Genomic DNA, 25,265 nt, shown 5'->3' on the forward strand with positions numbered 1-25,265 from the left:
GCCGGGGGGGTCAGGACTCCCCCTCTTTTCATGGGGGACGCCTGTGGGGAGGGGTCCCCTGTGGTCCCAAAACGTCATCACTTGGGGTTGGCCAGGTCCTCGATTGCTCTCCGCAGCTGGAAGGGGACAGAGGGGGTGGGATGAGGGCTCTCCCCCCACTTTCCCCTCTCCTTTCACCCCCTTCTCCCCTCATTGCTCCCCTTTCCTCCTCTCTTTCCTCCTCCCTTTCTTTTCCCCCTTTCTTTTCCCCCTTTCTTTTCCCCCTTTCTTTTCCCCCTTTCTTTTCCCCCTTTCTTTTCCCCCTTTCTTTTCCCCCTTTCTTTTCCCCCTTTCTTTTCCCCCTTTCTTTTCCCCCTTTCTTTTCCCCCTTTCTTTTCCCCCTTTCTTTTCCCCCTTTCTTTTCCCCCTTTCTTTTCCCCCTTTCTTTTCCCCCTTTCTTTTCCCCCTTTTCACCTCTGCCCTGCTCACGGCTCCCACCAGCTCCCCAGAGCGGGTGACAAAGACTCGCTGCAGCTTCAGCAGCTGGAAGAGGTGATAGGCCTGGGAAAGGGACAAGAGGGACACGTGGGGACAAAGCCACCCTCGCTGTGTCCCCTCAGTGTGACACAGACCTGGGGGGGCTCCCAGGATATGTTTCACACCCCCAGACCTGGTGCAGGGAGGTCCATGGAGAGAACTGGAGCATGATGGGCTCGATGGTGCAGTCGTCCCCAAGTGTCCCCACGGTGGCCAGCTTGAGGAAGGTGACATGTTAATTTTGGGGTGGAAAAGCAGCTTTTTTGCTGTGGTAGGGTGCCCCCACCCCATTTACCTTCTCCCCTTGGGGGGCCTGAGGGTGCTTGTGGCTCTGGAGGAAGGTGACCAGCTGGGACCTGCTGACGGTGCCCACCAGAGTGGGGGACCCTGGAGAGAGGGGACAGTATGGGGACAGTGTGGGAGTACCAGGGGGACACCAAGGGAACAGTATGGGAATAACAGGGCGAGGTACTGGGGACACTAAGGGGACATCTCATGGGGACAAGCAGGGTGATGGTATGGGGACAGTATGGGAATATCGAGGGAACACCCCACAGGGACACCATGGAGACAGAATGGGAATATGGAGGGAATAGCATGGGGACAGCATAGACAGAGTACAGGGACACCATGGGGATGGTATGGGAATGGCATGGGGACACCGTGGGAATACTGAGGTGGCACCATGGCAATATTGAGGGTACAACATGTGGACACCAATGGGAACAGGACAGCCTGGGAATAACAAAGGACACCGTAAGAGCACTATGGGGACACTGCAGGGACATCCCATAGGGACAGCATGGGCAAGGCATGGAGATGGCAGGGAAATATCAAGTGGGCACTGGGGTGGACACCATGGGAACAGTAGGAGTAGACACAGAAAGGCCACCACAGGGCCAGGGACTTGCTGGCCACCCCCCATGGTGACAGTGGCCCCCCCAGGTCCCACATCCCACCTGTGCTCTCCACCACGGGGTACTCAGCATCAGCAGAGGCGTCCAAGGCCACCAGCACCTCCTGGAACCCGTCCCCCTTGGCCAAGGCCACCACCTGGCGCTCCATGAACTCCTCCACCACCACTCTGTAGGAGCTGGCAAGCACAAAACCCCCCAAATTTCCATCGTTTCCTGGAGAATGTCCTCAAAACGTGGGGTTTGGGGCGGGGGCTTACGCGATGTGCCGGCTGCGGATGGGGGGCAGGTAGGGCAGCTTCTTGACGATGATGCCGGCGTCGTAGAAGGACGGTTGGTTCTTCTGGCTGATGGCATTGGCCACCAGCACGGCCAGCACGGTGGGCAGGAGGTGGCCCAGGTGCCCGGTGGCCTCACACACCAGCAGGGCCGTGGACACCGCGTGGGTCACCGAGCCCGCGAACGCGGCTGCGCCTGGCGGGGAGCGGGGTCAGGGGATGGGGTGGGTGTCCCCTGCCCGTGGGGGTGTCTCCCCCACCTCCAGACTCACCAGCCAGGGCGTAGCCAGCAGGAATAATGGACCGTGGGGGTCCTTCTGAATGGAGCCCCCGTGGGAAGAGCAGGGCCACCACCTCCCCTGTCAGGCGCCCGATGGCTGCTCCTAAAATTGGGGGAGGAGGGAAGTTAGGGAGACCCCAGGAGGCCCCCCCCAGAATGGTGGAGGTAGAGTGACCACTCTCCTGCAGCTGTCCCAGAGCTGGATGCCTCCTCTGTACCCCCCTCCAGGGCTGGGCACCCCCCAGAATCCCACTCCAAGGGCTGAATGAACCCCCTGCACTCCTCCCCTGGGCTGGCTGTCCCTCCCATGTGCCCCCCTCAGCCTGGCTGTCCCTCCCATGTGCCCCCCTCAGCCTGGCTGTCCCTCCCATGTGCCCCCCAGCCTGGCCGTCCCTCCCATGTGCCCCCCAGCCTGGCCGTCCCTCCCATGTGCCCCCCTCAGCCTGGCTGTCCCCACCATGTCCCCCCCAGCCCCCGACTCACCATAGATGAAGATGGGCATGAAGTACCCGGCTGGCAGGGGCAGGGTGGTGGCCAGGATCAGCATCCAGAACTGGGGGGACACAGGGGGTCACCTCATGGGGACACCATGTTGCGGGGCACACCTGGGGACTGGGGAGCCATGGTTACCTTCATGAGCAGGAAGAAGGTCAAGGTGCCGTAGATGGTGGCAGAGGGATGGTCCCACTCCTGCCAGAGCCCCCCAGGCTTGGCCACCCCCGAGGCGTTGGCAGCCAGCACGCCCCACGTGCGGTTGTCAAAGAGGGAGATGAGATATTCCTTCATGGTGAGCTGGACAGATGGACAGATGGACACCCTGAGCCCCGACTGGGAGGTTTTGGAGTCCCCAGGGAGCCCCAAGTGCCCCCCACTCACCCTGGAGGCCATGAACTGCCCCAGCCCGGGCGGGAAGGTGATGGAGGCGAGGAGCAGCACGGCCAGCACCGTGTACACGGGTTTGCTGCAGGGGGACACAGGGGCTGGGTGCATGGGGACGGACAGACAGACATACAGGAGGGACCCAGGGACACCCAGGGTGGATGGGGTTAGTGAGCAGGGTGCATGGGGGGACATTGGGGCACCCAGGGTCGGGGAGTGGGGACAGATGGATGCACAGGGAGGACACATGGCCACCCAGGGTGGATGGAGGGCATATAGGGACACTTGGGGTGCAGGGAGGGGACACAGGGACACTCAGAGTGGATGGGGGTGACACAGGGTCACCCAGGGTGTATGGGAAGGACACAGGGACACCCAGGGTGAATGTGGGGGACACAGGGACACCCAGGGTATATTGGAAGGACACAGGGACACCCAGGGTATATGGGAAGGACACAGGGACACCCAGGGTGCACGGGTGGAGGGACACAGGGACACCTGAGGTATATGGGAGGGACACAGGGACACCCAGGGTGCACGGGTGGAGGGACACAGGGACACCCAGGATATATGGGAAGGACACAGGGACACCCAGGGTGCTTCATGGGAGGCACACAGACAGCCAGGGTGTATGGGAAGGACACAGGGACACCCAGAGCCTGCACGGCACGGACACACGGACACAGCGGGTGCAGGGTGCGGACAGACAGATGGACGGATGCCCAGTACAGACTCGGTGGCCAAGAGCTTGGCCGTCAGCCGGTTCCTCTTGACAGCCACCATCATCCAGCGCTGGCAGAAGAGATAAGCACAGGCCACGATCCCACAGATGGTCCTGTGAGGAGAGGGCAGGTAGGGCACAGGCAGAGCACAGAGAGCACCCCAAAACCGGACCCTCCGTACCCCAAAATCAGAAAAAAGAAGGTCTCCAGGAGGTCAAAGGGAAAATCAATCTTGAGGTCACTCTTAAAAACAGCGGCGATGGTTTCTGGGAGGGGGGACAGGAATGAGGGTGTGGGTTTGGGGTGAGCACCCCAAAAATGTCCCGGGGGAGGGTAAAGGGGAAGAGGGGGCACATCCTGCCCGCCCTGCCTTGCCTTGCTCGCTGTTGAACACGGCCAGGAGCCGAAACATGAAGGCGCCGCAGGTGGCAGCAAAGAAGCCGCGCCAATAATCCCGCACGGCAAAGTGGGGGGACATCACCTCGATGCTGAAAAGCACCCCTGGAAAAACGGGGAAAGAGATCAGGGCGAGGTTTAGGGGGGCCCAGGGTGGGATTAGGGGGGGTCCTCACCGCTGATGGGCGCCCCAAAGACTGTGGCCACCCCGACGGCTTGAGCTGCCACCAGCATCTCGTGCTGCTTGAACTTGTTCTGTAAGGTGGGGGGGGTTAGGCACAACCCCAACTTTTTGGGGGCAAAATCAAATCCCTCCGTTCATTTTTTGGGCGGTGCCACCCCCACCTCATATTCCCTGGTGACCGTGGTCCTCATCTTGCCCAGGTAAGCTGCGGCCATGGCGGAGAGGTGGACATAGGGACCCTGAGGGGACACAGCGCTGAGCGGCCCCCCCACCCCGGCACCAGCTGAAACCGCCGGGGATTTTGGGGTTCAGAAGGGCTTCCCTCACCACTTTGCCAAGGAAAACGGTGCTGCCGCACGTCAGGGTGCAGGTCAGCCCCACCACCTTGGCTCCGAAGTTCTGGATGGCCAGGTAGTCCTCCAGCACCACGCCCATCAGGATGGTCTTCAGCTCCGGGATGCCGGAGCCTGGGGGTGGGAGGGGGGAGGGCAGGATCCAAATTTTAGGGATTACCCCCATTACCAAAGGTGCGTTTTAGGGAGTCAGGGAGGTCGCGGTGCAGCCGGCTCACCTCCGGAGTGCGGGGTGATGCTCTGGGAGAAGCCGGTGGAGAAGGCGGCCAGTGCCGTGGGGAACAGGGTCCACGAGAGGTACTTGAGCACCCCGATGTCCCCGATCTCTCGGTACAGCCACGTGTGGGCTGGAGGAGAGGTGTCGGGAGGGGAGCTGCACCCCCCTAACGACCCCCCCCCCGTATACTCGGTGAGCCCCCAAAAGCCCCCGGGGCGCCCCTCGTTTACCCGCGTGGAGCCTGGCGGTGATGATGTCCATGGCGAAGCTGATGGTGGCCATGAGCACCCCCAGGATGAAGAGGAAGTACCAATCCTCCCCGACGCGGAACAGCTGCCGCTTCACCCACTCCAAGCACCCTGCGAGGGGGGAAACAGGGTGCTGACCCCCCAAAACCCCCGCCCCCAGAACCCCCCTTTTTGGGTGGAGGTCTCACCTCGGACCCTTCTCCGGGCGGTGGGGCAGGGTCTCCAAATGTGCTCCGACACCAGCACCCTCTCCTCCTCCTCCTCCTCCTCCTCCTCCTTCTCCCCCCGCAGCCCCCTGGGGACAGGGCGCTCCATCCCGGGGACGCTTCAGGTGGACCGCACCCCCTTTTTTGTAGCACCCCTGACCCGTCCTCCCGCCTCGGCCTCCGCTGCCCGACTGAGTTTGCAAACGAGCTCATTAAAAACGACCTTGACGAATCCGACGGACCCGCTCGGGCCGGAGCGAGCCGGGTTTCCTCCCCCCTCCGCCACCCTCCAGCTCCCAGTCCCAACGTACATCCCGCGGCGGGGAGGATTTAATAAGTGTTTTAATTAATTATCATGATTATTCCTTAATAATAGGCATCGCATTCCATGGCGTTGAGCTGGGGGGGGAACGGAGGGGGGAAAAATTTCCACCGTCTCCGGCGCAAGACCTAAATTTAGCCGGTTTTACGAGAGGTCTGGCAGGCGGCCGGGAGCCTTAACGAGGCTTTAAAAAGCTCGTCAAGCCGAAATATCCCGAAATAACCGATCCGGCGTCGCCTTCGCCGGGAGGAGAGCGAGGAAGGGGGTTCCGCTCATCCCCCCGGCGGGAGCTGGGGGTCGCAGGTGGGGGCAAGCGGCGGCTGAAGGTGAAATCCTCGCCCGCCGGCACCATGGAGCTTTTCGGGAGCTTCGTCCGGCCCCACGGGGAGACCTTGGGGTTCCCAGGTGAGTTTGGGGCACACCCGGGGAGGCATTTGGGGGGGGATCCTCGGCAAGCCGTGGCTGTGACCCCCTCCAAACCCTGCCCAGCAGCTCGCCCCGGTAACACGGGCGTGGTGAAGACCCTGGGGAACTCCTATCAATTCACGGTGGACGTCAGCGACTTCGCGCCCGAGGACATCATCGTCACCACCTCCAACAACCAGATCGAGGTACACGCCGAGAAGGTGGGTGCTCCCTCCCTTCCCTGCTCACCCCCAAAGCGGGGGACCCCAAAATCCTCACTGGGGGTGTGGGGACCGCCCAGCTCCCATCCAATTTCCAAACAGCTGCGACCACAACCCCAGGGGGGTTTAATTCACCGTTAATTAATAATGGGGAATAATGAGTCCCCATTCTGTTTGCACCCCAAAATCGCCTCTTTTCACCCATTCATTTCTCCCAGTTGGCCACGGATGGCACCGTCATGAACACCTTCACCCACAAGTGCCAGCTGCCTGAAGATGTGGACCCCACGTCCGTGTCGTCCTCGCTGGGGGACAATGGGATGTTGACCATCCGGGCTCAGCGCCGCCCGGCCAAACACTCCGAGCACGTCCAGCAAACCTTCCGGACTGAGATCAAGATCTGAGGGGTCGGGGGGCTCCTTTCCCCCCCTCTCCTTTCCCTCCCTCGCTAATTAAATGGGTGGTTTGGGAAGGAAGTGGGATGTGGGGTAGGGAATGGGAAGGCTCCCTCCAGAGTGGGGTCAGACCTGTGCTGAACGCATCCCATCACCCGCCGGAGAAATTCCGGAGGGGAGTCCCAGCTCCGGCAATTTTTAGCTGGCGCGTGTTGAGGGGGGAGATCCAGCGTGCCAAGAGTCCTGCCGGGAGCCAGGTTCCCTTCCCAACCCTCTGCCAGAGCTTGTCTTTGTATATAGAGCTTGGGATAAATTATTGAGAACGTCCGACTGCCGCCTTCTCCATTTTTTGACGTTTCCCTGATGCTTTACCCTCAAAAAGGGGCGCGGGTTCAGACCCGAGGGGTGTCTCGGTAAGGGATATTCTGCCATCCCCACAAAAACCCTCACCAGGAGCCGCTCGGGCGCCCGCTGCCCTGTTTATTTCCAGCCCGGGGTGACTCATTTCTTCCCTGAAGCTCTATTTCAGAGCCATTCCCTCAGCTGTCCGGCTGCCGACCCACCTGGAAGGGCACCAAACCCTCCTCCTCCTCTTCCTCCTCCCCTCGCCCACCCTCGCCCACCGTCCCCCAGCACCCTGGGGATGCCCCAAGGCCGGGATGCCGGCCCCAAAGCCAAGCGCTCGTTCTGGGGGAGGAAGGGCCTGGCTGTCCCTGTGTCCCTGTGTGTACCCACAACAGCGAGGCGCCCGCTGGGGCAGCAGCTCCTGTTTATGGCTACACAGCCCGGCTCGTGTTGCTGCTCCGCCCGTGACTGCCTCCAGCAGCCTGGCAGCGGCCCAGGCACGGCGCCCAGGGCAATCCCCCTGCGGCAGAAAGGGCTGAAAGCGATGATGGCCGAGGTGGTGAAGGCTCGGGGAGCCGGGGAGGGCAGCACCCGTCGGGCCCCGGGCAGGGGACGCGGCTGCTGCGGCCCGGAGCCAGCCCGGGGCCCAGCGGCGGTCGCTGGTTGCCATCTAGCGGCCCTGGCCCAGGGAGGTGCGGGGAAAGGAGGACGGAAATGGGAAAACCGCCCTATTTCTGCCCTATTTCTGCCCGAATGGCTTTGGGACAGGGGAGATGAGCAGAGGGCGGAGGGCAGGCTCAGGCCGGCCCCAAACACACCCCACAGCAGCTCGTTCGTGGCAGGAAAGCTGGGGAGAAAAGCAGTTTGTTGGGACGTGTTTAAACTCTTTATCAATGCTCTGGACAAGGGGATCGAGGGTACCCTTGTAGCCCATATAAAACTTTTCCACTTATTTATACATTTTAAGCAAACAAATAAATTAATGTTCATTGGTTCTAGGTCACATAATTCTCTTAATTAATTAGCATGCTGTCCTCTTATTGATTTCTATTGTGCTTTTATCATCTTCTCCAGCTTTTTAGGCCTTAACGTCCTCTGTATTTTCAGGTTACTCCAATGTCCTTGAAGTACCATAAATTTAAGATCTCAGCCATCCAATCTTCGAATACTTTTCGCTTTATTGAAGCTTGTCAGGGTTAGTTTTAACAAACTTAAGGTTTTAGTGAATAATGATCTCGGTAACAAGAGTCTGTGTAGAAACTTAACCAGTACTGGCCAAAAGTGGGTGCTGCTCACAATTAATTAAAACAACTAATTAAAAATTAGTTAGGAAAGTTGTATTATTTCCCACAACAGGGAACCTTCTCCCTGATGAACTGATGAAGCCAAGAGAACAAGTGACAGAAAAAGAGGAACGGCATCAAGTTGTGGCAAGAGAGGTTTATGTTAGATATACGAAGAATTCCCTCATGGTGGGTGGTCAGGCACTGGGACAGCAGCAGATTCACCACCTCGGGGGTGTTTAAGCAGGGGTGATGTTGTGGCTGGCAACACGGCTGGCAAAGAACACGGCAGTGGAGCTGGTACTGGGACCATCGAGCCTCACAGCTGCGCTTGGCCTCCCTTGGCCCCTCACGGATCCCCTCAGCCCCTCATGGATCCTCTGGGCTCCTGTCGGTCCCTCAAGGACCCTCATAACCCCCCTCTGTCCCTCATGGCCCCTCAAGGTCCCTCTGGGCCACTCAGCACCGCCCCCCCCGTCATGGCGGCGCCTCTGCGGCAGGAAGGGGCGGGAAGGTGACCGTGCCCCGCCGCGCATGCGCAGTGACGCCGCCGCCGCTGGGCGGGCCGGGGCGACGCCGCTTCCGCCCGGCGCCAAGATGGCGGCGCCCTTTGTCTGGTCGGTGTCACGGTGAGGGCCGCGGGCCGCGGGTGAGGCCCCGCCGGGCCCGGCATGGCAGGTGCGGCACGGGGGCCCCGGGAGAGCGCTGGAGGGGCTGGGGAGAGGGCTGAGTAGGACACGGGCGCTGGGAGGGGAGGAGGCTGCGGCCTGGCTCGCTGCCTGTGGGGTAACGGAGCCGCTTTGGGGGTCACCCCGGTGCGCGGCCCCCGGTTCTTTGAGGGCAGGCTGCGGTGGGGGGGGCGGTCTTGCTGGCGGGCCCTGGGAAACGGGGCGCTGCCGGCCGCCGTGGGGGGAACGGGGGCTTGTCGCGATAGGAACGAGGGACTGCCGGATATCGCAGGGCTTGTTGGCTGCTGCAAGGGGAGCGGGGGGCTCCTGCTTGTCGTGAGGGGAATGGGGGTTGGTGGCTGTCGTGAGGGGCAGCGGGGGCTGTCGTGAGGGGAATGGGGCTTCTGGATGTCGTGAGGGCACGGAGGGGCTCCTGGTCGCACCCCCTTCCCGAGGTGTCCCTGTCCGCTGTGTCCCTCCCCAGCCGTGAGGTGACTCGGGGCGAGGCCATGGACGAAGCCGTGTGTCCCCCGGGCCCCGTGTGTCCCCCGGGCTTGGGGCATCACCGTCCCCTCGGGCCACCCAAAGATCCTCGTGATGTTGGGGGTCACATCCCCGAGCCAGCTCCAGCCACATCCCCGCACCTCAGGGACGGGGAAACCGCAAGGAAAACGCGATTTTTCCCCGTCCTGGCGTTCTGGCGAGGTGACAGCCCCTCGTGGCTGTCCGTGCCCTCTGCGGGCCAGCACGGGTGACACATTTCCTGGACCAGCCGCGTTTCCTTAGTTTTGTTTCTGCATCAGAGGCTTCTCCCGAGATTCCAGCACTCAGCCAGCATTCCAAAGGGTGTTTTTCCCCGAGGAGACAAGGGCTGGTCATCCCTGGTGCTGCAGGCACAGGAGGGGTTTCAGGGCAGATCTCAGGCTCAGGTGATGTCTTAGTTTCCAGAGCAGCGCCAGCACATTCATAAGCCTGAAATCCAAATAACCAAGGTGTCCTCAGGATGTCTGTTCCCTGTGGGGAGGTCCAGGATGTCCCTCTCCTCGTGTCTTTCTCATTTTTTTTCCTTTTCACCACATTTTTTTCCTCTTTGTGATCATTTCCCCTCTCACAGCTCGCCTTCCGCTTCCGACCACAAGCTCTGCAGCCCTTCCCTGTTCCATGATCCGTATTATTATTGTGCTGTGGAGCTGCTCTGCTCAGATCAGCTCCAGACTTGACTTTTTTCATGAAAACCCTTGCAGGATCCGTTGCTGGAAATGAGGACAGAGCCCTGTGGGCAGAGGCAGCGAGGGTTGGGGCCGCGCTGTTCCCCGAGCTGACGCACGAGGCGGGAGATGATGGTGGGTAGGAAACAAACCCCCTCTTCCCTTTCATCCTCCCAGCATGGATGGCTGGGTGGTGACAGCCTGGAAAAGCAGTGTTTAACTCACTGTTTTTAACAAGTCAGGGAGGTTTGGGGGTTTTTAAAAGGTAGATATTCATGTGGCAGGGAAGGGGAGAGGTAATGCTGCTAATTAGCGAGAGTGCTTAGCAGAGCTGGCGTGGGAAGCTCCCTGGGACTGCAGCTGCTGTATTTATCTGTGTGGAGGGTGTGGGTGGGCTCATAATGAACTTCTGCAGGATTAATTGGATAATGAGAGACTCAATAACCTCGTCGGGGAGAGGTCAGGAGGGGAACTGTCTCCTCTGAGGGGAAATCAGAGAATGCCCAGTCCTGCATCAGGGATTTTGCACCTTCAGCACCCAAGACTGGAGGTTTAAAATTGAGTTTTTCCATCCCATTTTTCCCAGGATGGCTGTGTAGAGACTGACCTCAACACCTGGAAAGGGGAAATCTCTGCAGGAGAGACTCAACCCTCTGGCCCTCGATCCTCTGGGTATCTCTGCTCCCTGCAGCACAAGGGTGAGCTCGGGCACCACTCCTGGGGGTTGGGGCCAGGTGTTTGGGATTGTTAAACCTCAGAGTCAGGGGTTTTAGTGGGTAAAGGTGACATTGGCTGCTGGGTGTGGGTATAGAGAGCATGTGACATTACAGGGGAGACCACAGAAAACTGGAAGGTTTTTTGGGGAAGAGTTGAGTTTCCTGGATTTTTACTTCCTTCTCAAAGCTGGGGAGCAAAGCTGAGACAAGTCCAATCCTGGAACATTAAAAATCATCGTTCAGATGCTAAATGCCTCCCACAAATTCCCCAAAATACCCTTTTAGTGCATGGAACTGTCAGGATTCCTCAGGTCTGCAAGCACAGAACACAGCCTTGTTTACCCTGCAGGGAAAATGCTCCCCCTTTTCTCCAGAGCTTTGCAAACCACACTGGGCCATGCTGTGCAGTATCTTGACCCAAGTACTGGTTTTTTCTGGCTGTCAGGGATGTATTTTGGGACAGGCTGGGCGAGTTTGGAGGGCTGGGGGAAAGCCAGGGCAGGGAGTTCAGTGCAACGACAGAATGGAGTGGAACTTCCTCTCTCTGTGTGTGAGCCAACACTGTCAGAGAGGTCCTGGCCTCTCATCCACGCTGGAAGGGGATGCCTGTGGAAGCTGAGTGAATCCCTGGGAGGGAGATCCTTCCCTGAGTGTTGCTGGCACCCACAGCTGACAGGAGGAGGCTCCCTCTGACCACTGATTGCTGGAAGGAGCAGGAGCTGGAAGTCCTGGTGTTGTGGATCCAAACCTTTCCCTTCTTCCTGACTGGAAACTCCTGATTTAAGAGGTGATGAAGTGGAAAAACAACTTCCATGGGCTGGAAACTTTCAGAGACACCGAGCCTGGAATCCAGGAGTGTTTGCCCAGCTGTGACCTTCCTGCTCCAGCATCCAGAGCTTTGGGGACTTCCTGCATGAACAATAACTGGATAGTCCCTGTTTTCTTTCTCCCCACTCCTTGCTAATCCCTTGAAACAATCCCTTCAGCACCGGAATCATTGTTGGAAGACAAAGCCAAGTGAAAGCCCTTCATTCACCCTGCGGATGCAGCTCAGGAGAAAATCCACAGTGTGGCACTTTGCTGACAAGGACCTGCTGGAAAATTGGGGTTTTGCCATGTTTCCAGCAATTTGCAGCATTCCTTAGGCAGAGCTGTGCTCCAGGCGTGGAGAACTCCCTCCAAAGACAGAATAAAATATAAAAATTCCTCCTTATCGTGACATGAGCAGCTGAAAGTGCAGGAGCTGGAAGGTTTGGATGAACACTCCCATGCTGTGGCCTTGGCAGGAGCTGTGACACAGAGGAGGGACGATGGCACTCGGGTCTGCAGAGGTGACAAGGTTCCTGCTCGCTGCTTGGGCCAGCTGAGGAGCAACAGCTGTGTTCTGAACATTGTCATGGTTGCTAAAACCATCGTGGCTGTTCCCTCAACTCCTTCTAGCCCTGTGCTGGAGTTGTGGCTGTTCTAGGAGAGGGTTTGGGGTTGGATTTAGCCAGGAGAGGAGCTGAAATTCAACTTTTTGTGCAGCGAGCTTATGTTTTGTGATCTCTCCTCCTCCACGACCCCTTCAGAGGTTTCACCACACACCTCACCCCCAGCCCTTGGTGTTTTTTCCCTCCCACAGCCATGGATTTCCCGCAGCACAGCCAGCAGGTGCTGGAGCAGCTGAACCAGCAGCGGCAGCTGGGGCTGCTCTGCGACTGCACCTTCGTGGTGGATGGCATCGACTTCAAGGCCCACAAGGCCGTGCTGGCCGCCTGCAGCGACTACTTCCGCATGCTCTTTGTGGACCAGAAGGATGTGGTGCACCTGGACATCAGCAATGCTGCAGGTAGGCCTGGGGTTTATGTCCAGGATCCCTCCCAGCTCCTCAAACAACACAGTTCTGTGCTCAGGCTTCGAGGGAGCTTGTTATGTTGAGTGTGTCAGAATAAAGGAATGGGGGGATGAGGGCTCATTTCTGGTTGTGTGACCTCTCCTGCAGGCCTGGGCCAGGTTCTGGAGTTCATGTACACGGCTAAGCTGAGCCTGAGCCCTGACAACGTGGAGGATGTGCTGGCCGTGGCAGGTTTCCTGCAGATGCAGGAGATCGTCAGTGCTTGCAACGCACTCAAATCTCTCTCTGTGCCCCCAGAAAATCCCCAGCAACCCCCCGAGATCGGTACGTACCCTCCTGGCTTCCCCTCACCCAGGCAAAGTCAAGATTTACCTACTTGTGCTTCATGCAGTCCAAAATTTATCCACTTATGCTCCTTGGCCACCTTGCAAATGCAGTTCCTGGGTGCATCTGGTACACCTGGATGGGGTTTGATCCTCTTGGGCAGCACCAGCAGTTGCAAAATTGCTGCTTCTGTGAATTTGGTGGGATTTGGGAATCCTGCTGGCAGCAGCAGCTGGATGGCTTCTCCTGTTCCCTCGCAGAAGCCGACAAGGTCCCAGCTGATGTCAAGACATCGGTGGTGGCAGAAGCTCTGGGGGAGTCTGACAAAGCCAAAGCAGCCGCTCCTGACAGCGAGGGGAAGGAGGAGAAGCCGGAGGCCGCGGCTCAGCCTGAGGTGCCTGCGGAGCAGCCGGCTGGCCAGGAAGGGGAGCCAGCGAGGGGTGACAGCCTGGCTCCTGCTGTCACCCCCAGCACGCCCTGTCCTGACACTGCAGCGCTCTCAGGGACGGGCGCTGCCATCCGGGAGGATCCCAAGGCCGACGTTCCCGGGCTCCCGCAGCCGTCGGAGAGCGCCGTGGGCAGCGGCAGCCTCGCAGGTGAGCTGGGCAGGGCTTGAGCCCTCCTTATCTGTGGAATTCATTGTGTGAGTGTGAGTTCTGTGAGGCATGGGTCCTCTGGGAGCAGTTGTTCTGGAGCATAGTGAGGAGATTTGGAAAATTCTCTGCCTGCACAGGCTTTGGGAATTTAGGGCTAATCACCTGCAAATTCAAAGTGATTACAGGCAAAGGTGATGATGGATGAGCTTTCACTTCCCTTCCAGATGTTTCTGTGATTTCTCTGGGGACAGAGGATGCCTAATCCCAGTCTCCTTAGGTTAGGAAATACAGGTGGATTTGTGCCTCTGCTGCCACTCCCAAATTTGAGCACCCCCATTTTCTACCGTCCTGCAGAGATGAAGCTGGAAAGGAAAGAGGAAGAGGGGGAGATGATAGTGGAGGAGGAAGATGAGGGTAAAATCCCCAAGGAGGAGCCTCCCCAGCTGGAGAATGGGGAAAATGCTGAGGATAACGAGTCGGGAAGCGCAGATTCCGGGCAGGAGAACTCAGGGGAGCCGCGGCTGCTGCGCTCCGGCACCTACAGCGACCGCACCGAGTCCAAGGCCTACGGCTCCGTCACACACAAGTGTGAGGTGAGGCCAGCCGGGCTCCTGGGCAGAGCTCCGGGTGCCACCGGGTGCCTTGGGGACAGCAGGGTGACAGTGCCTGTCCCTCCATCCCTAGGACTGCGGGAAGGAGTTCACCCACACCGGGAACTTCAAGCGGCACATCCGGATCCACACCGGAGAGAAGCCCTTCTCGTGCAGGGAGTGCAACAAGGCCTTCTCCGACCCGGCCGCCTGCAAGGCCCACGAGAAGACACACAGGTATGGGTGGAGCCAGGGAAAGACACCTGAAAAATGTGAGGTTTGCTGAGAATGGTCGAATCCTTTGGAAATCCACTGGTGTGTTGGGATAACTGGGTGGAGATTTGGTTTTTTGCCTCTGTCACAGAGTAGTCCTGAGCTGGAAGAGATCCACAGGGATCAAGTCCAACTCCTGGCCCTGCACAGACACCATCAGAATCCCATCTTGTGTCTGGGAGCATTGTCCAAATTTGTGTTGTTTCATGGACTCCCATGCCTGGAAGTGTTCAGGGTTGGATGGGGCTTGGAACAACCTGGTCTAATGGCATGTGGGGTCTGGTGGAACAAGATGAGCTTGGAGGTCCCTCCCAACCCAAGCATTCTGTGATTCTTGGGTCTGGCTGGAAGTGACACTCACACTGGGGGCAGTGAGACCCCGGTGCTGGGTGTGACATTGCCCCCCATGCCAGCCCGCTGAAGCCGTACGGCTGCGAGGAGTGCGGGAAGAGCTACCGGCTCATCAGCCTGCTGAACCTGCACAAGAAGCGGCACACGGGCGAGGCCCGCTACCGCTGCGAGGACTGCGGCAAGCTCTTCACCACCTCGGGCAACCTGAAGCGGCACCAGCTGGTGCACAGCGGGGAGAAGCCCTACCAGTGCGACTACTGCGGGCGCTCCTTCTCCGACCCCACCTCCAAGATGCGCCACCTGGAGACCCATGACACCGACAAGGAGCACAAGTGTCCCCACTGCGACAAGAAGTTCAACCAGGTGTGCTGGGGAGCGGGGAAGCTGGGCCAGCGTGGTCTCGGAAAGGGAGATTCGTCCATGGGATGCAGTTTGGAGTTCCCAGAGTGGTCCTGGGATGGTGGTGTATCCATGAGGTGTATTTAGGGGTCCCAGAGTAGTCCTGAAGGGGTGGATTATCCATGAGATGCAGTTTGGAGTATTCACAGTGGTCCTGGGATGGTGGTGTATCCATGAGATGTATTTAGGGGTCCCAGAGTAGTCCTGAAAGGGTGGATTATCCATGAGATGCAGTTTGGGGGTCTCAGAGCTGTCCTGGGATAGTGGTGTATCCATGAGGTGTATTTGGGGGTCGCAGAGCAGAAAGGGTGGATTATCCATGGGATGCAGCTTAGGGGTCTTGGAGCTTGGAAGCAGTGGTTTATCCATGGGGTGAAGCTTGGAGGTCCTAGAGGCCTCTCCAAAAGGGATCCACGGGGATTTGGGTTGCTCTGAAGGGAGATGAGGTGGTTTGGGGCTCTCTCCATCCCGTGCTCCATCCCCAGGTGGGGAATTTGAAGGCTCACCTGAAGATCCACATCGCAGATGGGCCCCTGAAGTGCCGGGAGTGCGGGAAGCAGTTCACCACGTCAGGTAACACAGGGGAGAGAGGGGCTGAGGAGCTGAATAATGGGACTTAGATGGTCTGGGGGGAGCAGGGAGTATTCCAGGGCTGGATCAGAGCCAGAGGAAGGATTTAATCCCGGCTTTATGGTGCCGTGGTTGTGCTGCATGAATTCCTGGTTTTCCCCATGGAGCCACACCCTGGAAGGGAGATGGGGATGTCTCCTCCCTTCTGCTCTCAGCCTGCTGCAGAGCCAGAGGGTTGGAGTGATCCCAGTGGAGTCTTTTGATCTCCTCAAACACTGGGTGCTTGTCCTAGCTGTCTCCACTTCCACGTTACTGCCCAATCCCAGGCAGGGTGCAGCCAACTTCCCTCGATCCCTGCTCCCTGAACAGCACCAGGCCTTTCCGAGGGAGCTTCTGGGGCTCTGGGAAGGGGGAGGAGGATCTGGTGTCCTTCAATCTGCCCTGCTCCCAGGTAACCTGAAGCGGCACCTGCGGATCCACAGCGGGGAGAAGCCGTACGTGTGCGTGCACTGCCAGCGCCAGTTCGCCGACCCCGGTGCGCTGCAGCGCCACGTCCGCATCCACACCGGTACGGACCCGCTCCTGCCCCCAGGGTTCTCCTGCCCCTCGTGCTCCCCACCCACCTTCTCCTGTGCTTCCCCAGGAGAGAAGCCGTGCCAGTGCTTGATCTGCGGGAAGGCCTTCACCCAGGCGAGCTCCCTCATCGCCCACGTGCGCCAGCACACCGGGGAGAAGCCCTACGTGTGCGAGCGCTGTGGGAAGAGGTGAGGATTCCCCTTGGGAATGCCGGCAGATATTCCAGTATTCCACCACTTTGCTGCTGCTGGAATATCAGGGGGCACCTCCACTTGCTGTTCCCAGCCAGATGCCATTCTCTGGAGGGAGGGTGGAGGTGCCAGGGCGATACCAGGGTTGTGGTTACCATGGTCTCATTCCCCAAGGTTCGTCCAGTCGAGCCAGCTGGCCAACCACATCCGTCACCACGACAACATCCGGCCCCACAAATGCACCGTCTGCAACAAAGCCTTTGTCAACGTGGGTGACCTGTCCAAGCACATCATCATCCACACAGGTGGGTACCTCCCAGAGCCCTGCACCGCCCCCCGGCATCGCCCCCTCACCCACCCGTTCCCTGTCCTCTCCCAGGGGAGAAGCCCTTCCTGTGTGACAAGTGCGGGCGTGGCTTCAACCGCGTGGACAACCTGCGCTCCCACGTGAAGACCGTGCACCAGGGCAAGGCTGGCATCAAAATCCTGGAGCCCGAGGAGGGCGACGAGGTCAACATCGTCACGGTGGCGTCCGATGACATGGTGACATTGGCCACCGAGGCGCTGGCTGCCACCGCTGTCACGCAGCTCACGGGTGAGCGAGGGGCCCATGGGGGTCCCAGAGGGAGTTCATCCCTGGGGGGCAGCTTGGGAGCCATCCAGAGGGGAAGGTTAGAGGGGGGTTACAGCTGGGAGGTCCTGGTGTTGTCCTGAAATGGAACCTTATCCATAGGGAGCAGCTGGCTCGTCCCAGGGTTGTCCCCAGAGGGAGATTCATTTATGGGGGTTCACCTTAGGGGACTCAGGTGGCTTCCCAAAAGGGAAATTTACCCATGGGAATGCAGCTTGGGGGTCTTGGAGGTGTCCTGAAAAAGAGGTTTATCCATTGGGGGCAGCTTGGAGGTCCCAGATGCCATCCCAAAAGGGAGATTTTGTCCCTGGAGAGGAGCTTGGGTGTTCCATGAGCCACCCCAAAAGGAAAACTTATCTGTGGGGGGCAGTTGGAGGTCCCCTGGAACTGTCACAAAGATGAGGTTAATTTATAGAGATGTTGCCACCTCCATAAAGAGGTGGCACTCTAGAGGTGGCATCTCCCAGGAGCCAGCATAAAAGGGAAACTTGTCCATGGGATGCAGCTTGGGCATCCCAGGCCTGTCCTAAAAGGGGGCTGGATCTCCAAGGAGCAGCTTAGGGTTCCAAGAGACACCCTGAAAATGAGATTTTTCTGTGAGGGGCAGCCTAGGGGATCCCTGGAGCCCTTCCAGAGGGGAAGCTTAACCCTGGGGAGCAGCTTGGCTGCCTTGGGGCAGTCCTGGAAGGGAGATTCATCCATGAGGTGCAGTTCGAGGGGCCCAAGGGTCACCCCAAAAGGGAAATTCATTTGCAGGGGGGCAGTTTGAGGCTTTTCCATGGGGTGCAGCTTGGAGGTCCTGGAGCCCCCAAAGGCTCTGGAGATTTATCCAAGGGGGCAGCACCCGAGTCTGGGCAGCCTCACATCCCAATGGAGCCGCTCCCAACCTCAGCACTGGGCAGGAGCCATGGCCAGAGGGGAATTCCTGCCCAGCCAGGCCCCCCCGATGTCCCTGTCCCCCCTAATGTCCCTGTCCCCCCTAATGTCCCTGTCCCCCCTGTTCTGCAGTGGTGCCCGTGGCAGCCGCGGTGACGGCGGATGAGACCGAAGCACTTAAAGCTGAGATCACCAAAGCGGTGAAGCAGGTGCAGGAGGCAGGTGAGACCGGGAATACCGGGCTGGCTCCTCCCATCCCACCACCCCTGAATCACTGGAAATACGGGGCTGGCTCCTCCCATCCCACCACCCCAGCACCTCTGGGAATACCGGCACGGGCCGGCAGCTCCCATCCTGTGGAATTTGAATGCAGATTTGTAGAATTTTCTACAAATCTGTTTCCTCCACCCTCCCAGCACCCCCGAGCCTCGCCCATTTGGGTGTGTGTGTGTTTCTCTCTCCCCCGGCAGACCCCAACACGCAGATCCTTTACGCCTGCGATTCCTGCGGGGAGAAGTTCCTGGACGCCAGCAGCCTGGCACAGCACGTGCGCATCCACACGGCCCAGGCGCTCGTCATGTTCCAGGCGGAGCCCGACTTCTACCAGCCCTACGGCGCGGCGGGCTGGCCGGCAGAGCAGGTCATCCCCGCCGGCGAGCTCCTGTTCCGCCCCCGCGACGGCCCCGAGCCGCCCCCGGCCGCTGCCCCGGCCCCCCCGGCCGAGGGGCCGCCCCCGGCCCCCGAGTGACCCCGCCCCCGCCCAGCCTTTATTTAAGAGACAGCTCGGAAATGGTGTAAAAAGTGTATTTCTGGAAGGAAAGAGATGGAATAAAATGCAGTATTTTGTAAGGGTTGCTGCTCGGGGAGGGAGCTGCGGGTTCACCCCCCCCACCAGGGGATGTTTTGGGGTTCCTGCAGAGCTGGAGCCCAGTGGGGGACACTGCAATACTCCAGTTACTGCTGAGAGTGTGATGTAGATGGAGAGCAGGGACAGATGAGATGATAAAGGATAAAAACGGTGGGTTAAGGTTTCCAACCCCACCCAGAACAGCCGATGGGGATTTTTGGGGTAAAGCCCCAAAAGACTCTCCCATGCTGACCCCCACTGAGGGAGGGGTGTGGAGGCAGGGAGCTGCCCCTGTTTGGGGGTAAAAAGAAGAAAATTGGTGCTGCTGATGGAGGTGGGGGGTGGGAGCCTGTCCTGCCCCACCCGGGGTCTGGGGCTCAGCTGGGAACACCCACAAGGGACCCCAGGCCCTGGAGCTGCCCCTGTCCGTGTGTCCAGCTGGACACTCCCCCCCTGCTCTGTGCCCTCAGAGCCCCCAGCTCCCCAGGGCATGCAGGGAAGGGAGACACACAGACACAATGACAGGGGTGGGTGCAGCTGGGACAGACGGACACAGGGACGGCTGCAGGGCCAGCTGGACACAGGGAAAGCTCCATGGAAGGCTGGACAGTGGCAGAGACACATGGACACCTTCGGACCAGACACGGTTTCACATCCAGTTGGACACCTGGACATGTGTCTGTCCATCCATGTGTCCATCTGTCCTCATCCCTGCTCCCCAGCCTGGGGGGGGTTGGAGGATTCAGGACTGGGCTGTCCAGCCGGACACATGGACAGGGCTGTTGGTGCTGGACCTTCACTGGAAATGGCTGGACAGATGGACAGATGGACAGAGGGATGGATTGACAGGCAGACAGAGACAGGGACATGTGCAGCTGGACACACGGACACTGCTGTGGATGGGCACATGGCTGGCTACATTCACAGCCAGAGGGACCATTTCAAGTCCAGTTGGAAAGACAGTGGTACATATAGCTGGACATACGGACGTTGTACACACAGACAGACACCTGCCCAGCCAGACACCTTCCTCCTCCACCCATGAGCATCAATGCCCCAAAAATGCACTTTTCACCCCAAGTCCCTCTCCAAAAAGCAGCGATTTCACACCCCTGCCCCGCCCCCCTCACACCCCCCTCACACCCCTGCCCCGCCCCCACAGCCCCGTGTCCGTCTGTCCGGGCCCATCCCTGTGTCCATCTCCAGCCTCTGGGCATGGGGGAGGCTCCGGCTCCAAGCCCGGGGACAGTGGGAACGGGGCGGGGGCGGGGCGGGGGCGGGGCGGGGGTGTGAGGGGGGCGGGGCGGGGGTGTGAAATCGCTGCTTTTTGGAGCGGGGCTTGGGGTGAAAAGTGCATTTTTGAGGCATTTATGCTCATGGGTGGAGGGAGAAGGTGTCTGTCCAACTGGACAGTCACTGTCCATCTGTCCAAGTGGACGTTCACTGTCCATCTGTCCAACTGGATGTTCACTGTCCGTCTGTCCAAGTGGACGTTCACTGTCCATCTGTCCAACTGGATGTTCACTGTCCATCTGTCCAACTGGACGTTCACTGTCCGTCTGTCCAACTGGATGTTCACTGTCCGTCTGTCCAAGTGGACGTTCACTGTCCGTCTGTCCAACTGGACATTCACTGTCCATCTGTCCAAGTGGACGTTCACTGTCCATCTGTCCAACTGGACGTACAATGTCCATCTGTCCAACTGGACGTTCACTGTCCGTCTGTCCAGCTGGACACTCCCCTGTTCTTCCGTCCATCTGGCAGCTCCACCATGCCCATTCCCAGCTGAGCGTGCTCCTGTTGGTCTGTCCAGCTCCATGTCCATCCATCCCCACAGCCATGCGTGTGTCCAGCTGTCCGTTCATCTGTCCATCCATCTGGACACTGTACGTCCAGTTGGACACAAGGCCATTTTTATGTCCAGCTGGACAGACACCTGCTCATCCAGACACATTCCGCCCTCCATCCATGAGCATCAATGCCCCAAAAATGCACTTTTTGTCCCCAAGCCCCTCTCCAAAAAGCAGCGATTTCACACCCCCGCCCCGCCCCCCTCACACCCCCGCCCCGCCCCCGCCCCGCCCCCGCCCCGTTCCCACTGTCCCCGGGCTTGGAGCCGGAGCCTCCCCCATGCCCAGAGGCTGGAGATGGACACAGGGATGGGCCCGGACAGACGGACACGGGGCTGTGGGGGCGGGGCAGGGGTGTGAGGGGGGTGTGAGGGGGGCGGGGCAGGGGTGCGAAATCGCTGCTTTTTGGAGAGGAGCCTTGGGGTGAAAAGTGCATTTTTGGGGCATTGATGCTCATGGGTTGGAAGGAGGTGACCGGTTCAGCAGGTGTTTGGCCAACTGTCCAGATGGACGTACAATGTCTGTGTGTCCAGATGGACGAACAATGTCCAAATGTCCAACTGTCCAACTTGTATGTACACTGTCCGTGTGTCCAACTGGATGTACAATGGCCAATTGCTCGTACAATGTCCACCTGTCCAGCTGTACATACAATGTCCCTCTGTCCAGCTGGACACTCCCCTGTTCTGGCAGCTCCACCATGCCCATTCCCAGCTGAGCGTGCTCCTGTTGGTCTGTCCAGCTCCATGTCCATCCATCCCCACAACCATGCGTGTGTCCAGCTGTCCGTCCAGCTGTCTGTCCATCTGGACACTGTACATGGAGCCGGGCACACGGACTCTGTATGTCCAGCCGGACACATGGACATTGTGTGTCCAGCTGGACGGGTGGACATATAGATCCAGATGGACAGTTGGACATTGTCTGTCCATCTGAACACACAGACATTGTACAGACAGACGGACACCTGCCCATCTAGACACATTCCCCCCTCCATCCATGAGCATAAATGCCCCAAAAATGCACTTTTCACCCCAAGCCCCGCTCCAAAAAGCAGCGATTTCACACCCCCGCCCCGCCCCCCTCACACCCCCGCCCCGCCCCCGCCCCGCCCCCGCCCCGTTCCCACTGTCCCCGGGTTTGGAGCCGGAGCCTCCCCCATGCCCAGAGGCTGGAGATGGACACCGGGATGGGCCCGGACAGACGGCCACGGGGCTGTGGGGGCGGGGCAGGGGTGTGAGGGGGGTGTGAGGGGGGCGGGGCAGGGGTGTGAAATCGCTGCTTTTTGGAGAGGGACTTGGGGTGAAAAGTGCATTTTTGGGGCATTGATGCTCATGGGTGGAGGAGGAAGGTGTCTGGCTGGGCAGGTGTTTGTCCAACTGTCTAGAAGGAAACACATTTGTCCATTTGGATGTCCGTCCATCTATTCATCCCTCTGTCTGTCCGTCAGTCCAAGCCTGTGTGTCCATCTGGATGTCCAATGTCCGTGTGTCCAGCTGGACGCTCCCCTGTTCTGTCCATGACAGATCCATGGGTGGGTGAAGGGGATGGGCCTGGATGGACGGGCAGGGCCAGGCCCAGCTGTGTGGATGGACATTGCACGGACACCTGGACACACGGACAGTTCCCTCCAGCCCCCCCAGCCCTTGCACAACACCCCAAAAATGCCCCTTTTTACCTCAAAGGCACCACTCAGAAACCAGCAGGGTCAGACCCTTTCCCTCTGCCCGGTAATCCTTGTGTCCGTCTGTCCAAGCCCCATCTGTGTCTGGGGTCTGTCCATCTCCCTGGGGAAAAGGGGGGAGTCCAAGGTCCCATCCTGACCCCCCCAGTGGGACCTGGGGGTCGCTGTGGGGTGTCCTGGCCTGGCTCCCCACACCCAGCTCCATCCTGGGGCACCAGCAGCCCCTTTTTGTCCTGGTTTTACCCCAAAACAGGCTCAGTTCCACCCCCACCCTCAGCCTGGGGGTGCAGGGGGAGGGTTTCCCCTGGTTTTGGAGGCCAGCCCCCAAATTCTGTCCTAAATCTCCTTTTTTACCACACCTGCTTGATTTTAACCCATTTACACCAGCCTTGATTAGGCTTCCCACTTGCACCTGGCAGGGATTTGGGTGGAAAAGCAGTGAAAAACATCAAGTCTGGCTCTTACATTTCCATGTATGATGATTATCAGCAATCCAGGGATAATTTTCAGCGAGGAGTTGGTGCGTGGTGAGATTAAAAGTGGGGGCAAACCCTGTGATTTCAGTTTTCACAAGTATTTATGAGACAGGAGGGAAAATCAAGAGGAATTGGTGTGAAATGAACCTTTTTTCCTGGTCGTTTTTGAGGGAGAGGTGAGTGACCCCTCCCTGGCAGCCCCAAACTCCCCTTCCCCGCTCCCCCTCCCCACGCCGAGGGACGAGGTCGGGGCGCCGACGTGTTTTGTATTTTTTAATAAAGTTCGTAATCCAATGGACACACAAAACAAAACTGCGCTGAGAAAAAAAAATAAACCAAAAATAAACCAAAAAAAACCAAGTTCCATAAATTAATTAAGTGTTAGGGGAGGCGAGGGGGGCCGGGGCAGAGTCTTTGTACAAGTGTATAACACTTCCACAGCTGATGAGACGAGGGGATGTTTAAATGAAGCGCACTTACAAATGAGTGACAATACAAAGTCTGAGTATGAAAATAAGATTTTTTTTCTCTGAAAACACATTTTTGGCACAGATTAAAAAAAAATGTATGTTGTGGGGATTTGATTTTTTTTTTAAAGTCAGTATTATATATATTTATATATATTATATATATATTTATATATACACACACCCACTGAGTTCTGCATATCCCACCAGGAAGGAAAAAAGCTCTCCCTTTTGTTTTGTTGTTTGTTTTGTATTCTCTTGTTTTTCAGTGTAAACTGTACATCCCAGATGAAGAGAAGACGGCTGCAGCAGGGGCAGGTGGAGGAAGAGGAAGGTTCACATCCGGAAAAAATAACCCCCCCCAAAAAATAAACAACCCCAAAAGAAGGAAAAAAAAAAAACCAACAAAAAACCCAACGAAACAACCAATAAAATAAAAAATGACTGTGAAATGCTCCTTGACCCACAAATCTCAGCAGAGTCCCTGCGGAACGTCCACGGCGCGGTCAATGTGTGTCAAGACATCCAGAACGTCACAGCGTCTCCAACTGTGCAAAGTCCGAGTCACTAATTTAGTGCAAAGGCAGTTCAGGTTCTTTTTTATTTTTTTCCTTTTTTTTTTGTTAAAAAAAATAAGCCATCCTTTTCTCTTTTTTTTTTTCTTTTTTTTTTCTTTTTTGTGTGTTTTTTTCCCCAAAAAGGAGGCATGGGAACCCAAGCCCAGTCCACCTGCTGAGTGCATCAGTTGTCCATAAGCTAAAGCAACATGTAAACATCCAAGGTTTGATCGAGGCCAGTCGGGCAGGAGGCTGGTTTCTGGCAGCATATTTCTTGTTTCATAACCTTCTCTCCTTCTTCTGAATTAGTTTTATTTTAAAATTAATTTTTTTGTGTGGTTTTTTTTGTGGGATTTTGTTTGTTGTACTTGTAGTTGTTTGTTTTTTTTGTTTTTTTTTTTTTGCTGCAGGGCCTTGGAAAAATTAAAAAAAATTAAAATTAAAATAATAAAAAGTCAGTAACTGGTAAACAGCTCATACCGACGCGATGACAATCATCAGGTGAGGAGAGATGTTGGAGATGCTGGCGAGGAGGTCGGGGGCCAGGCGGGACAGGTGGCTTTCCGAGAACTCGCAGGGTGGGAAGATCTGCAGAACGTAGGCAGGCTGCAGGGAGGGAAAACCACAGATCAGAGACAACCCACGCCCACAGAGGTTTAAAAATGAGACATTTCAGTGAGTTCTAGGAGCTTAAAGCATCCTAAATCGGGTATAAGAGAGAAGCCATGGGTTTTGTTTCCCAGATGGGGAGTTTTTCCACACCACAGGCTGACTTGGCTGGGAAAGGCAGAAAAATTCCCATTAATTATAATCTCAGTGGTTGCTCAGAGTGCTGGGCTCATTCTGGGCTCTTTATACCCAGAATTAAATTACACCCAGGTTAAACTGCAATCAGTGCAGCAACACACCTGGAATAAACCCTCCACAGCACCAAATGCATTCTGCAAGAGAACACCAGCTGTCCTGGAAAAATCAGGATATGGGGAATAAACCAGGACTCTACTTCAGAGATAAAAGAGCTGAGAAATGCATTTGGGAAATGCTTTTTCAGTCTGAAAATTAACTGGGAACACACCAAACATACATTTGGGTTTTTTTTGGCTTGGGGTTGCTTTCATCAAATCCATCAATGATTATATTGATCCTATCAAAAATTTATGGATCCCATCCATGTCTTTGATGGGTGGTGATGGAAATGTAGGGAGGGGTTGTTTGACCAATAACCCCAGGCAGATCCAGCAGAAGCCCAAGCTGCCTGTGCCAAAAGGGCCTGGTTTGGTGTCCCTGTGGCACTGCAGGGAGAGTTCTGTGCCCACGCTGCTGGGTTCTGGTTTGGTGTCCCTGTGGCACTGCAGGGTACCATGACTGTGCCATTAGGGCCTGGTTTGGTGTCCCTGTGGCACTGCAGGGCTCT

At 57.6% G+C, this 25,265-nt stretch overlaps 4 protein-coding genes across 6 annotated transcripts in view; 2 read left to right on the forward strand and 2 right to left on the reverse strand.

The window, feature by feature from the left end:
* Positions 1–57: 57 nt before the first annotated feature.
* On the reverse strand, positions 58–5,302 carry CLCNKA (chloride voltage-gated channel Ka). The gene is made up of 19 exons (XM_066564223.1): positions 5,176–5,302; positions 4,970–5,098; positions 4,741–4,869; positions 4,497–4,636; positions 4,331–4,408; positions 4,162–4,240; positions 3,965–4,090; positions 3,771–3,855; positions 3,601–3,702; positions 2,865–2,949; positions 2,619–2,780; positions 2,472–2,541; positions 1,981–2,091; positions 1,691–1,904; positions 1,476–1,609; positions 812–903; positions 650–733; positions 454–540; positions 58–116 (listed from the first exon to the last, which is right to left on the reverse strand). The coding sequence occupies exons 1-19, from the start codon at positions 5,300–5,302 to the stop codon at positions 78–80; spliced, it is 2,073 nt and encodes a 690-aa protein (XP_066420320.1). The 3' UTR covers positions 58–77.
* Positions 5,303–5,683: 381 nt separating this feature from the next.
* On the forward strand, positions 5,684–6,863 carry HSPB7 (heat shock protein family B (small) member 7). 2 transcript variants are annotated; one of them, XM_066563984.1, is made up of 3 exons: positions 5,684–5,920; positions 6,005–6,141; positions 6,360–6,863. In XM_066563984.1, the coding sequence occupies exons 1-3, from the start codon at positions 5,866–5,868 to the stop codon at positions 6,543–6,545; spliced, it is 378 nt and encodes a 125-aa protein (XP_066420081.1). In that variant the 5' UTR covers positions 5,684–5,865; the 3' UTR covers positions 6,546–6,863. The 2 variants fall into 2 exon arrangements, with proteins under 2 accessions (XP_066420081.1, XP_066420082.1); XM_066563985.1 differs by having other exon boundaries at positions 6,008–6,141.
* Positions 6,864–8,728: 1,865 nt separating this feature from the next.
* ZBTB17 (zinc finger and BTB domain containing 17) lies at positions 8,729–18,819 on the forward strand. The gene is made up of 16 exons (XM_066563983.1): positions 8,729–8,842; positions 10,077–10,175; positions 10,627–10,738; positions 12,381–12,587; positions 12,741–12,917; positions 13,178–13,513; positions 13,868–14,106; positions 14,198–14,340; positions 14,790–15,090; positions 15,612–15,699; positions 16,148–16,264; positions 16,340–16,460; positions 16,638–16,768; positions 16,843–17,058; positions 18,103–18,192; positions 18,441–18,819. Exons 2-16 carry the CDS (start codon positions 10,170–10,172, stop codon positions 18,716–18,718), a joined length of 2,562 nt encoding a protein of 853 aa, XP_066420080.1. The 5' UTR covers positions 8,729–8,842; positions 10,077–10,169; the 3' UTR covers positions 18,719–18,819.
* A 4,267-nt stretch (positions 18,820–23,086) lies between these two features.
* The window catches only part of SPEN (spen family transcriptional repressor), a 66,640-nt gene continuing 64,461 nt past the window's right edge, over positions 23,087–25,265 (reverse strand). For both annotated transcript variants that reach the window (XM_066564187.1, XM_066564186.1), the window contains one exon: positions 23,087–24,457. In XM_066564187.1, coding sequence (XP_066420284.1) covers positions 24,326–24,457 — 132 coding nt within the window. In that variant the 3' untranslated portion in view covers positions 23,087–24,325. The remainder of the gene's footprint in view (positions 24,458–25,265) is intronic.

This window comes from Molothrus aeneus, chromosome 21, assembly GCF_037042795.1.
Source record: "Molothrus aeneus isolate 106 chromosome 21, BPBGC_Maene_1.0, whole genome shotgun sequence".
Classification (NCBI taxonomy): domain Eukaryota; kingdom Metazoa; phylum Chordata; class Aves; order Passeriformes; family Icteridae; genus Molothrus; species Molothrus aeneus.

What these genes read in the sequence shown, in the direction of transcription:
- CLCNKA (XM_066564223.1), bottom strand. Translation starts at nt 5,302, where the DNA reads ATGGAGCGCCCTGTCCCCAGGGGGCTGCGGGGGGAGAAGGAGGAGGAG. An exon ending in GGCAGTTCATGGCCTCCAGG is followed by an intron (nt 2,781 to 2,864) that starts GTGAGTGGGGGG and finishes CCATCTGTCCAG; the next exon opens with CTCACCATGAAGGAATATCT. An exon ending in AGGCCCCCCAAGGGGAGAAG is followed by an intron (nt 734 to 811) that starts GTAAATGGGGTG and finishes ACCTTCCTCAAG; the next exon opens with CTGGCCACCGTGGGGACACT.
- HSPB7 (XM_066563984.1), top strand. Translation starts at nt 5,866, where the DNA reads ATGGAGCTTTTCGGGAGCTTCGTCCGGCCCCACGGGGAGACCTTGGGG. An exon ending in GGAGACCTTGGGGTTCCCAG is followed by an intron (nt 5,921 to 6,004) that starts GTGAGTTTGGGG and finishes AACCCTGCCCAG; the next exon opens with CAGCTCGCCCCGGTAACACG. An exon ending in TCGAGGTACACGCCGAGAAG is followed by an intron (nt 6,142 to 6,359) that starts GTGGGTGCTCCC and finishes CATTTCTCCCAG; the next exon opens with TTGGCCACGGATGGCACCGT.
- ZBTB17 (XM_066563983.1), top strand. An exon ending in GGGCAGCGGCAGCCTCGCAG is followed by an intron (nt 13,514 to 13,867) that starts GTGAGCTGGGCA and finishes ACCGTCCTGCAG; the next exon opens with AGATGAAGCTGGAAAGGAAA. An exon ending in TGCGAGCGCTGTGGGAAGAG is followed by an intron (nt 16,461 to 16,637) that starts GTGAGGATTCCC and finishes TCATTCCCCAAG; the next exon opens with GTTCGTCCAGTCGAGCCAGC.